This window comes from Cyprinodon variegatus, unplaced genomic scaffold (genome assembly GCF_000732505.1).
Source record: "Cyprinodon variegatus isolate N-32 unplaced genomic scaffold, C_variegatus-1.0 Scaffold332, whole genome shotgun sequence".
In the NCBI taxonomy this organism is placed as follows: Eukaryota; Metazoa; Chordata; class Actinopteri; order Cyprinodontiformes; family Cyprinodontidae; genus Cyprinodon; species Cyprinodon variegatus.
This window is the reverse complement of record NW_015150785.1, coordinates 493345-505795: the sequence shown is the minus strand read 5'-3', so window position 1 is coordinate 505795 and position 12451 is coordinate 493345. Positions and strand designations below refer to the sequence as shown.

At 41.5% G+C, this 12451-nt stretch overlaps 2 protein-coding genes across 2 annotated transcripts in view; both read left to right on the top strand.

Annotated features, from left to right (window-relative positions):
* znf292 (zinc finger protein 292) overlaps window positions 1–8775 on the top strand; it is a 22414-nt gene extending 13639 nt beyond the window's left edge. The window contains exons 7-8 of the mRNA XM_015385174.1: window positions 1831–1972; window positions 2212–8775. Of these exons, the coding sequence (XP_015240660.1) occupies window positions 1831–1972; window positions 2212–8343 (6274 nt within the window). The 3' untranslated portion in view covers window positions 8344–8775. The remainder of the gene's footprint in view (window positions 1–1830; window positions 1973–2211) is intronic.
* Window positions 8776–9875: 1100 nt separating this feature from the next.
* orc3 (origin recognition complex subunit 3) overlaps window positions 9876–12451 on the top strand; it is an 18328-nt gene continuing 15752 nt past the window's right edge. Inside the window, exons 1-3 of the mRNA XM_015385162.1 lie at window positions 9876–10014; window positions 10114–10171; window positions 10267–10364. Coding sequence (XP_015240648.1) covers window positions 9991–10014; window positions 10114–10171; window positions 10267–10364 — 180 coding nt within the window. The 5' untranslated portion in view covers window positions 9876–9990. The remainder of the gene's footprint in view (window positions 10015–10113; window positions 10172–10266; window positions 10365–12451) is intronic.

Here is a 12451-nt window from a genome sequence, read left to right as displayed (position 1 = left end):
TCTGGTTTGGTCTGCCGCGGTTTCCGTAGCGTCGTGAACGCGCTTTTAGGAAATCCTATACACTACTGTTTATGCTCTAAAAACATTCTAAATGACTTCCTTTAAAGTCTTGACTGCTTTAATAAAGTAAGAGAAAAAAGAAAGCACACAGAAACTAACTTGAGTTTAAAAAAATATTTTACATTAAACAACAGATTTATATAATTTCTAAAGTCTTTAGAAACAAAAACTATTATAGAACTGCAAATATAGTGCAAGTCAAGATGTAATCTGTGTAATCTATGATGATATGATCAGGAAAATAGGCCGTCTGCAGTGCTGCATTGCATAGATCCCAGTTGCTGATTAAATGTATGGTTAAGCTCAAATACGGCTCTGACGTGCGGCTGGACCAAAGGTTGCTTGTGGTGGCAAAGAACTGCACATTTTTAATATTTTGTGAAACTTTTTCTCTGCTTTCAGCGTACATACGTGGAATAGCGGCGTTTGAAAAATACGTGCGGCTGGGCAACTCGCAGCGTGGATCCGAAACGTTTAACATTTTATTAAATCCCACTCCTTGTACGGTTCGTAGAGGACATCAACCTTTCACCAAGTGAAACATCACCGCTTCTGACACATTGTTTACTGCCTTTATCGTAGGGAATAAGTTTTGTAAATGAATCTGTTAACGTTTGCTGCTTCGGGAGAAGGACCGGTCGCTGCTGCTGAAGCTGCAGTCGGATTTTTAGCTTTTGGGGCGGGGGTGGTTAAACTAGCGGACGAACTTCAAACCCTCGGATTATATTCTTACTGTGAAGGTTTTTTTTGGTAGAAATACAGCAGCACTGCAGTTCAGTGGATCCTGATAAAATGATCTCTTGATAATGACAGATCGTCAGAGGTGTAGATCGTAACACGGTCTTAAATCGTCATATATCGCCCACCCCTATCCTCCACTATACCTTTAACAATTAATAGCAAATGCAAGGAGCAGCAATGCATGTGCTTCACCTGATTTTAAGGAACTGATGCGGTGGTCCCCAAACTTTTCTTGCTGGGCCCCCCTTTTGTATTCAGAAAGTTTCTACACCTCCTCGATCTCAAACCCTTCTCCACCAGTGGAATAAAGGTGGGAAAGAAAAACAACAGCATTAGAATTTACTTTAAATAACTAAATCTGTCATCTTTAATGTGGAATTAAGTGTAGCTGTTTATTCTACTGTAAAACAGAATGCAACGTTGCTCTCAACAAATAAGAAAAAACTCTCAAACTGGGTCATTCATTCACATAATCTCTACCACACCCCAGCAGTTACATTGCACCACCACAGGGGGTGCACTCCCTTGTTTGGGAACCACTGCACCTATAAATTAGCACATCCAACACATCCACGAATCAGCTGATACGATATGCCGGCCGATGTCTCAGTCTGTCTCTAATATAAGCTTCTTTATTTAAAGCAAGTCAAATACACTTCCTGTGTCTGATTGTGCTTAACGACATGCAGATGAAGCTTCTGGATGCTGTCGGTAACCAAATCAATGAAATAATGAGCGACTCCCCTTTATCAGATGATTTTATCCTAAACAGCTTGATTTGCCCTGGGGCAGTTTGGGTTTGGCACATGTCATCACTTTGATGCAGCCGTTTATGAAAGGAAAAAAGGAATAGAGCTGAAAACTGTGGCCTAAGGCTCCACATAGCTTGCTAAGCCTGTAATCCTACCCTGTGGTATACTCCCTGTTTTAAATGTAAACAATCCATTGGCTTTAATTTGGCCTAATGTTGCCTTTGTTTATTTTAGGAACCTCAACTAGTCCTGTTTTCTTTCTGCTGCTTTTTTTCAGGGAACTTACGTTGTTCTGGAGTAAACTACTTATGCGGTTGGAGGCGTCCGCTGATTCGTTCCTCAGCCACAGCAAGCAGATGGCCCTCCTGTGCGGAAACGTCTGCCACATTCTATTTCTCATCAAAGTTATTCAAAATGAGGTAAAAACCAGTCTGTCTGAAAGCAACACGTGCACAACTTTGGTGTTTTCACTGACATCGGAACCATGATGATAAAAATAAGTGATGTAGTGTTTCTCATAATTAGGCCAATACCCTATAATGAGTTAGACCTACTTCTAAGGATAAACTGTGTGCTTACAAATGTCTAAGTGGGATAAAGCCTATTCCGTTGCATTTATCCTATGTAATTTTTTTTCTGTTTTCTTTTTTTTTTCTAGGTTGGTGAGGTGGGACTTCCAGTGTGCATAGAAATGTGTATTCAAGCTCTAAAAATGACCACCAATGATCACAAAGAAAGCAAGTCTACCATCTGCAAAACCATTTCCTGCCTCCTGCCAACTGATCTAGAGGTCAAACGGGCGTGCCAGCTAACCGAGTTCCTCTTGCAACCGACTGTTGACTCGTACTACGCCGTGGAGTCGTTGTACAACGAACCCGACCAGAAGCCGGAGGAGGACGGGAGTCTGCCGGTGCCGAATTCTTTACGCTGTGAGCTGCTGCTGGCCTTGAAGACACAGTGGCCTTTTGATCCGGAGTTCTGGGACTGGAAAACACTGAAACGCAACTGCTTGGCGTTGATGGGAGACGAGGCCGCTATAGTGTCATCTATTGACACACTCAATGACACGGATGAACAGGAGATGGAAAACGCTCTCGGAAAGCTCCCCGAATACAAAGATCTGGAGGATTTTTTGCTTACCACTACAAATGAACTTAATGAAATCACGGATGAAAAAGAGAAGAACAGAGAGGCTAAAAAACTTCGGGAGCAAGGGTTTGTGTCCGCTCGCTTTAGAAACTGGCGGGCCTATATGCAGTATTGTGTTTTGTGTGACAAGGAGTTCTTGGGCCACAGAATTGTCCGTCACGCCCAGAAACATTTCAAAGATGGGGTGTATCTTTGTCCAATTTGTGCTGACAGTTTTGAAAGCAGGGAGGTGTTGGAACCACATGTAGCATCACATGTAAAGCAATCGTGCAAAGAGAGACTGGCAGCAATGAAAGCTGCAAGGAAGGTAACCAAACCACCTCAGTCGCCTAAAAGTCCGTCAAAAATGGTAAAAGTCGCAGCCAAGACGAGCATAAATCCTGTTCAATTCAATCCTCAAATTGGCAACATCCCCACACCCCCTATGAAAATGGAGCAGCCTCAACCCAGCACTCAGATCAGTCAAGACTGTTACTGTCCTGTTACAAACTGCACAAAGGCCTTTAAGTTCTTTCGCAACCTAATGGCTCATGTCAGATCGCACAAGGATGACGAGGAGGCCATGAGGTTTTTGGAAATACAGAAGCAGAAAGTGGTGTGCCAGTACTGCCGGAGGCAGTTCGTTAATGTCAGACACCTCAATGATCACCTGCAGATGCACTGTGGCAGCAAACCGTACATATGCATACAGCTGGACTGCAAGGCTAACTTTAATTCCAACTCTGAGCTGCTCATGCACAGAAAAATGCACCCTGAATTTAAAGCTCAGTGCATGTTCCCAAACTGTGGTCAAGTTTTCAGCGAGGCCTATTTGTTATATGACCATGAGGCTCAGCATTACCTCACGTACACCTGCCAAACAGATAACTGTAGTAAGATTTTCTACTCACAGTCTGAGTTCCTGTCTCACCAGGAGCATCACAGAGAAAATGTTGCAGTGAACAGTTATGTCGTTATGAATCAAAACCCGGCTGTCCCCGTTAACCCTGATCCTCTACCTGAGAGCTCCCACATTACTGAAGATGCGCGCCCCTCTGGTTTTGGTTTTGAAATTAATAACCGAGACGGATTAATGAATGAAGTGTCTAAGGTAAACGAGTCGTCATGCAGATCGCCAGAGGTTGCTCAAGATCCTCTAACTATGAAAGTGAAACACTCGATTGAAAACATGCTGAACTCAATGGCAGGTAATGGAATGAAAGAACCAGGGAACTGTTACACTCCACTCACTAACCCCACTCCAGCACCCGATGCTGCAAACCTACCACCAGATGTTCCACATGCACACCATGATGCGGCAAGGCAGGGTGACATTCCTCCAGCATATCCTGTTCCCTGCGCAACCAATCCCGTAGCAGCGCCTCAGGAACCCCTGCATAAGGAGGTACAGAACAACGAGTTTCAGAAAATGGTCCCGCCTATCATCTCGCCAAAGCAAATCAAGACAGAGATTCCCAGTTCCATGCAAGGATATCCCTCAAACAATCCTGTTGTTCCTGCAGGAAATGAGGAGAACTTGCACTGCTGTCCAAGTAACGAATGCTCAAGGGCATACAGTACAAACAAAAGCCTGTCCAGGCACGTTAAGAAGCAGCATCCTGAATTATTTGAAGATTGGAAATTGGCTAAGAAGTATAACAAAGTTGCCAAAATCACAGCAAAAAAGAGGAGCAAGCAGTCCAACCCAACAGCAATACTATGCAACAAACCAGCAGTGCAGCAGATGGACTATCCAATGGGATGCTCAGCCTCGCCCTCTCAGTGTTACCCTGGATCAGTTGAGCCTGTGCCTATAACCCCAATGGTCAATCCCTCATTGTACCCCTCCTGGGGGTGCCATAACAATCCCAATGCAATGATGCAGTCAGACATGTCACAGTCTTGGTCTCCTCCAATGAATAATTGCTACCCTGATGGCTTCAGCATGAACGAATACTCCTCCCGCAGCTATCCTTCCTGGCAGGGAGACCCATACCACAACCCCATGCCTCACGCTTCTGACCGAGATCCTTCAATGGCAGCTATACACGGTTCCCCCATGTCGCCTGCTCCTTCAGAATCAACTCTGATGTCTCAGTATGTCTCCAGTTCTCTCATGCTCGACAATGGGGGACACATGCATAATGGAGGACATCAGTATGGACTGATGCACGCTGATGGTCCTGGGGACCACCCAGATGTGAGTAAAAGCAGTGCAAGTATGATAGGACACCTGGATAATGGAAACAGTCTCTCAACCATCGACACGCTCCCTGATGGAAGTTACCACACTCCGTATGCTCCGAGTGAAAACTCGTGTCTCACTCAGTGCTCTTCTGTTGACATCCCCATGAAATGCGTGAGCCCTGAGCCTCAGATTCCCTTAAAGGATTCCGATGAAATTGTTAAAACTGAGAACACATCCAACCATGGTTACGAACAGATCGACAATTCAGTCGACGGTGTGATCAGTCCTCAGAACACCGCTCACAATGATTTTCCTTACGAAGAGGAGTGTGCCGATGCTGATTGCCAGGCTACCCCTTCAGAGGAAAAGGCAGCAGACCCCGAGATTGTGAAAGGAAAACGCAGCCGGCTGAGCAAGCGTACCAAGTGGCCTGCAATTATCAAGGATGGCAAGGTCATATGCAGGAGGTGTTTTAGAGAATTCACAAGCACCAAATCTCTTGGTGGTCATCTCTCGAAACGCTCCCAGTGCAGACCGTTGGATGAAATTGACCTGACAGCAGACCTTCCTACATCGTTTCTGGATTTCCTCAATGATCCTCATGTCCCTGACACTAACGGCTCAGTGTACAACGTGCCAAACGGAGATTTCACAGATGGATCCAGCAACCTCATCCCCCTGACTTCACAAGCGATGTTGAAACAGGAGCCTCAAAATACAAACATAATGGAGGATTCGAGTTCCTTCCCCACTCGCCCCGAAAACCAGCAGGACAAACCAGCAGAGACGGCAAATCCCCCACATGGCGGGCCTTATCGGGAAGATAACCTAATGGAAATTTCCAGCGCGTTCCAAAGGATGGATTTGATTGAGGCGGCACAGGAGAAGATGAGGAAGGCTATGGCTTTAGAGAAGAAGGAAAAACCTTCTGAAGTAGAAAGAGGTAAAAGTAAATTACAAAGTAAAAGTGATGAGAAGCCCATTGAAAAGGTACTCAAACCTTTTAAATGTCAACAGGATGACTGTGAGTTCTCATTCATGACGAAGGAAGCCTTATTCAAACATTTGAGTAAAATGCATGATTTTTCTAATGAGATGATCGACGAACTCAAAAGAACACCATCCAAACTGTCTCCGTACCCTTGTCAAATCTGCCCTAAAACATTTACCAGAACAACAGGCTTGAGAATTCACTATGAAAAAGTCCACCGCCTATCAAAGGCGGAAATGCAGAAGTTAAAAATCAGTGCTCGGAATCGGCGTGCCTTCAGACTTAACAAAGATGGCGCAATTAATAATCAACCAAAAGTTGAGCACAATTCCAATCCCCCAGCAGCATCAGCACCTGTAATGCCTACTTTAAAACAAGAACCGCTTGACATTGCGATAGCACCTCAACCAGAGTATGCAAATCCCCCACTTGTTACTGAAATTCCTCCAGAAGATGCTGTGAAACAGGTGTCAGTACCCGAGATAAAAACTGTTACTCGTCTGCCATCACCTCAAAATTATCTGTCTGAAAGGCAGCTTGGGGAGGTGGCACCACCGGCTCCTAAATTGACTCCAGAGCGTCCTAAATTGGCTGTTGTACATAGAAGTCCAAAAAAGAAAGCGAATTCCAGTGTTAAAGCGAAACGGAGTCCTGTTACCAAAGCAAATGGGCAGCAGGAAAATTCAGACGTATGTTTGAATATAATAAAGGAACCAAAGTCCTCCAATGGATCTGTCTGCCTTTCCCCAGAGAGGCCGAGCAGCTCCAAAAGCACACCGACAAAGGAGGAAAGGAAGGAGAAGTTACCGAAAAGGGTAAGCCTCAAATTGGGTGAGACAGACGCCTTCAGCCCGTACAGACCGTATCGGTGTGTTCATGAAGGATGCACTGCAGCGTTCACCATCCAGCAGAATTTGATCCTCCATTACAGGGCCATGCATCAGGCATCGCTCCCTCCCACCAAAGCAGAGTCTGAATCTGAGAAAACTTTCATGGAGGTTGAAACGGAGATCAGTCCCAGCATAGGAAAAGATGACGAGGTCAGGTGCCAGGTGAGAAACTGCTCCAGAGTGTTCATGGGAGTCACAAGATTAGTGCAACATTACCTCTTACTTCACAAGTTCACTTGCGACAAAGCAACTTCCATGATGGCCAGCATGGCCTTGGGTACTTTCAACTGTGATCGGCCTGAATGTGCTCTCCCCTTCGACTCCGTGGAGAAGTACATCGAGCATATCAAGAACTACCACAAGGAGATCGCTATTTCCGAGAGAGGTTCGGTCGATCCAACATTCCGGTGCGAGTACGACGGATGCGACCGCGTGTACACTACAAAATCCAATCTGCTCCGTCACCTGATCAAAAAGCACGACTACGTCTACGATCCCAAGGCAACTGATGGGAGACGGACCAAATCAGTTGGGCTCTTTCCAGGGATTAACAATGGTAAAGAAAATGTTGAAAATAAATTCAAAATGAAAAAGAAGAACACTAAAAAGAAAGATGGGAAGGCCATTGAACACTGGACCAGTTTTGGTAAGCCTACACTAAAATCCCACGAAGAGGCATCGGCCATGTGCACCAAGAAGTGCGCCCTGCAGTACCCGTGCATGATCATAGGATGTGATGCAGTGGAGCGGGCTGAAAGGAGTATATTTAAGCATTATGCAACTCATGGCCTCACAGAGAGATACATCGAAGACCAGAGGAGTCAGTTCATTTTCTGCAAAAAGTACTCTCGCTCTAGATTCAAAGATGCAAGCAAGTCAGAAGGTGCATCAAGTTCCTCTGAGACAGAAGCAGATGAAGGGGAAAAGCCTAGTGAGCAAGTATGTGAGCAGAAAATCGAGGAGGAAGAGGAGAAGGAAGAAGAGGAGGAGGAGCTGGTGGCAGAGAACATACCTGAAGAAGAAAACAAGGTGTCAACTGACAATACTGTAGAATCTCAAGCTTCCATGGCGACAGAGGGGGGCCCTAAAAGAGGGCGTCCCAGAAAACCTCCACATCCCACACCAGCTTGTCAAGAGAGGATGCAAACCCTAAGAAACCGCTTGACTGTTAACAGTTCAACAGAGAACTCAAATCCTGGGACCCCAACACCCCAGGAGCCACAGGAGGAAGGGGCTACTCCGGGGTCTCTCGAGCCTTCAACACTAGAGGACTCAATCGTTACACTTTTGGAAACATCGGAGACGACAAACGCTTCTAAACGCAAACTAAACGAAAAACCCAATGCAGAAGTTCCCCCCAAACGAAAACAAACTCACAAACGGAAAGCTGCATTTAAAAGCAAAAAGACTCATGAACTGAAATGCGGCAGCAATGTTGTAGACTTCAGAAATCCACTAAATCTTAAATCTGTGAGTAATGTAAAAATTGTTATGGATAAAACATTTTCAGAAGGTGCAGATTCTGTACTTAAGCAGTTACAATATATGAAGCCAATGGTTATTATTAAGAGGTGGCTTTATAGCAGGTCATAGCCCGATGTTTTGTTTTTAACTCAATATTACTCAGGATTTGAGATTTTATGCTGCAGAATGGATTGTTTCATAAAGCATCAGATTTCCAACTGTTAACAGTCATTACCACAGGTGACAACGAAAAGGCCTATTTTATACTTCATTAATAATGTCTCGGATGATTTTAAGTATGTATGTTAGTTATAATAACCAGGTAATCTATAGGGCATAGATTTTAGAAACATGTTTGTATTTATGCTTAGTACTGAAGATGTTTTTCTGTTTTTCTTATTTTTTTGTTTTGTTGAGTTTTTTTTTTTGCTAAATGGACACTTTTAAAGAAAACTATGTTTTTAATATATCCCTATGGGATTTCAAGTTCTGTTTGTATTTATTTCATCCTTTTTCAACACTAGTAGACCTATCTGTAATATTTACATGTCTTCCACAAAGTGTTCAATAAAATGTTACTGTTTTTTTTGTAAAACACTGAGTCGAAAACGTAAAATATTTTCTTTGCTATTTAAATGAATCAGTTAACCAAAGCCTCTTCTCAATCTGAAAACAACAGAACATGGCTTACTTATGTTTCAGATTTTTATTTTTTTTTAGGTGTAATCACGACTTATTTGTAGAAGCGCCAACTCATATCCAATTATTCATGATAAAAGCAGTATTTCTTATGTTTAAATGGATTCTATTTATAAAGGTTCATTCACTGTGTCAAAAAATTGCTAAAGCTGTTGCACTGCAGTCATACTAGCATAATAAACATGCTGTATAACCACAGGACTAAATACAAAAGTAATGAAAGAGGAATACAATGAAAACCTAATTAAAATTTGATGCATAAAGGGAAATTGATTTAATTGTAAATTGTAGTTAAAAGGGAAAACTTGATGAATTTTAAAGATCCAAAATAATAAAAATACTTTAATTCGTTTTATTTGTGGACAAATGTAGTTTTTGAGATTTCTGTTGCTTAGACTGGTGGTAATCCCATAGTCTGTTGTAATTTAATTACCTTAGATTAAATATACTACTAAGGTTAACTTAAGTATATTTGTAATAGTAAATCCTGTAAATATGCTTTGAATTTTACTTTGCCTTTTTCTAATATATTATGGTTAGTTAGGATTTTATAAATCAATTGTTTACTAAATTAAATAACAATCTCCCTCTCTTTACATATCCAGTCTGGCTGTACTATAATAAGTATTTTTTTATTATTAAATTAATCGTGATTAAGTCGTAAATCGTAAAATGAAATGTTTTATTTCGAAAACAAGGTTTGCAAGCAGGCTTATTGTGGTTTATGAGACCTTGCCTCTCAAAACATGGCGGCCTACGTATCGTTTCAACGTAAAAACGTCGGTCCTCTTCTATCTGTGGATTTGGTTTTCACAATTTTATATGGTTTATATAAAGTGTATTTTCTGTACGTTCAGTACCGATTTATTGCCTGCCGAAAACACAACTTAGTTGTATATCAGAGACGGACTAACTAATGATACGCCGAGCCCTCCCCTCCATGATTCTCCTCCTCCTTGTTACGTCACATTGGCGGGAAGATGGTGCTACGTCACGCTGAAGTGCCGGAGTTTTTGAAACGTGAGAAAACATCCGTCAGGCTAACTCCACAGAGGGTTTCTGCTGCTTTATTCAACAATGGCGACGTCGTCTTTCTCAAGGGTAACAATGTTTACAACATTCAGCTTTAATACGGTTAAATATCGCTTTATTATTGCATGTTTGTAGACTGACTGTGTGTTTATAACGTCTTCCACAAAGGGCTGCTTCGTCTTTAAGCCCAGCGTTAAAAAGAAGAAGAAGAAGACCTTTGATTTGGGTGAGAAATAATAAAACTAGTCCTCCAGCTCGTCCTATGGACTTGTTTTTTCTTTTATTTTGGAAGGTATCTAATCCTGGAAAAATTCTTTACAGAGAGTTATTTCACCCACGGCTGTGAAGATGATGACAGCAGTAAAATGCGTTTCAAGCTCTGTTTGGATCTGTGGAACAAGATCAAATCAGAGACCGAGGTATGAGCAGGGGCGGAGCTAGATGGGGGGCCAGGGTGGCCATGTTTTATATCCACAAATGTAAAACTATTATGACTAAACCCTCTTTTTTTTTAAAGGAAGCAGCTACTTATTTTACTACATTGTCATCTTCCAATAACAAAAAGACTGTTAAAGCTTTAGCTCTATGCTCTAAACAGGGGCGGAGCTAGATGGGGGGCTAGGGGTGGCCATGGCCACCCATAGCCAATCATTGGCCACCCCTAGCATTTATGTCCCTCTAGTACAGATGGTGGCAACAGTAATAAACTCAAGTGGAATATGAAAATGATGCATCTCTGCAAGTCATTCAGGAGTCTTCAGTGAAATCATGAATAAATAACTATTTTAATAAAAACGTATTAAATAATCATTTTATGTAGAAATTAGTACTTGTAAATATCAATTTTATGCAGAATGATTATTGATGAAAGTAGGTAATTAATGACAATGGAAGAGATGTTTGCCCAAAACTCAAACCTGCAAGAATTTTATCAACTATACCTTTTATTTAGAAAGCACGGATGTTTGAATATATTCCTCTATTTATTAGCAAAGGCTGTGGGAAAGTATAGTTTGTGTTTATTTAGAAAATATGGATGTTTCGATCATTAATTTTCCTGTTGGAACAGTGTAGATTGACCGTGAGGTTTTGGTGCCTATCTACTTTTGGCCCCCCCTCAGTGTACGTTGATTATTGCCTGGCCACCCTTATAAAAATTTTTCTGGCTACGCCTCTGTGTATGAGCAGATCGCTGAATTGGAAAAATCGTAACAAATTAACTCTGGTTTAAAAAGGAAACAAGATAAGCTAAAAATATGAAGAGATTTAGACATTGATATCCAGCCGCCCACTGAAATACCCCTCAAAGATGCCTTCAAAAGTGATCTAAGCTAAAGGGGTGTTTTATTTAATCTTTGGACAAACCTTGGAGGTTCGTTCGAGAATGAAAACATCAAAAAGACTGAAGAGTTCAGCAAACAATATCTGACTTTGCTGCAATGCAGCTAAACCTAAGCTGAACCAGTTGTTATTAATCAGAGGGGTAGCCAATAAATAAATGGTTGATATGCCAAAACCTCTGGTAGTTAAACTCTTAACAATTTAAAAGCTAAAATAAAGAATGGCTATGAATAGCATTTTTTTTTTCTTGTTAACTTTCCGTAAACTTGGAGATATATTTTATTGCGTGTTGCATATCCCAATAAATCTGTTTCACCTTTAAACCTGCAGCTCTCCCTGCTCCTCTCTGTTAAAAAATATTTATAAACCTCTTTCCTAATATATTGACACCAGAAATAAAATTTTAAAAGAATTCCAGACCCTTTAAAGGTTTTTCCCTTGAATACAGCTGAGCCATGCTGCACGTTTATTACACACTCTGAGGTTTTGGTCTAACAGGGATTATTATTTTTTTTTGACTTGTAACCTGGCAGTGACATGGTACACTGTTCAATTTCCTTTCTTCCCTTTCTTTTATTTCTTTATTTTTATCTTTTTTTAATGTTCATTTTGTTGTTTCCTGTTTATTTGATACATTTCATTTGTGCATGGTGTGATTTACATGTATCCACCACTTGTCTCTGCTGTGATTATTCAGCACTTCACATTTGTTATAATGTGAAATTATCAATAAAGATTTTGACTAAAAAAGAAGCAAAATTTCAAGATGTGTAGAAGCTCTGTAGTCTGATTCTGTCTGCACAATAAGAAAACATTTGAACCTGTAACTGGGAACCTTGGTCCTCTGAGAATTCAAGCTTTTTTTAACAACGGTAGTAAAGATGAACAAACTATGTTTTTTCAAGCTTCTTGTATTATAATACTAACTTCTATAAATGCAATTTTTAGCTAAAAAAAACTCCATATGTCTAACAAACAGATTTTTCGATGGTGTGATCTCTAATTTTTTTTAACCAACCCGTCTCCTAACTTTTACTTAAACACCAAAATGGCTGCCGGTTAATATTCAGCGAGTGCTGCTGTGTGTCTCTCCCCTAACCACGTAGCGACTCTTTAGGCAGTGAAATGCGACCGTAAATCAGGTGTCTCAAAGCGACAGATCTGA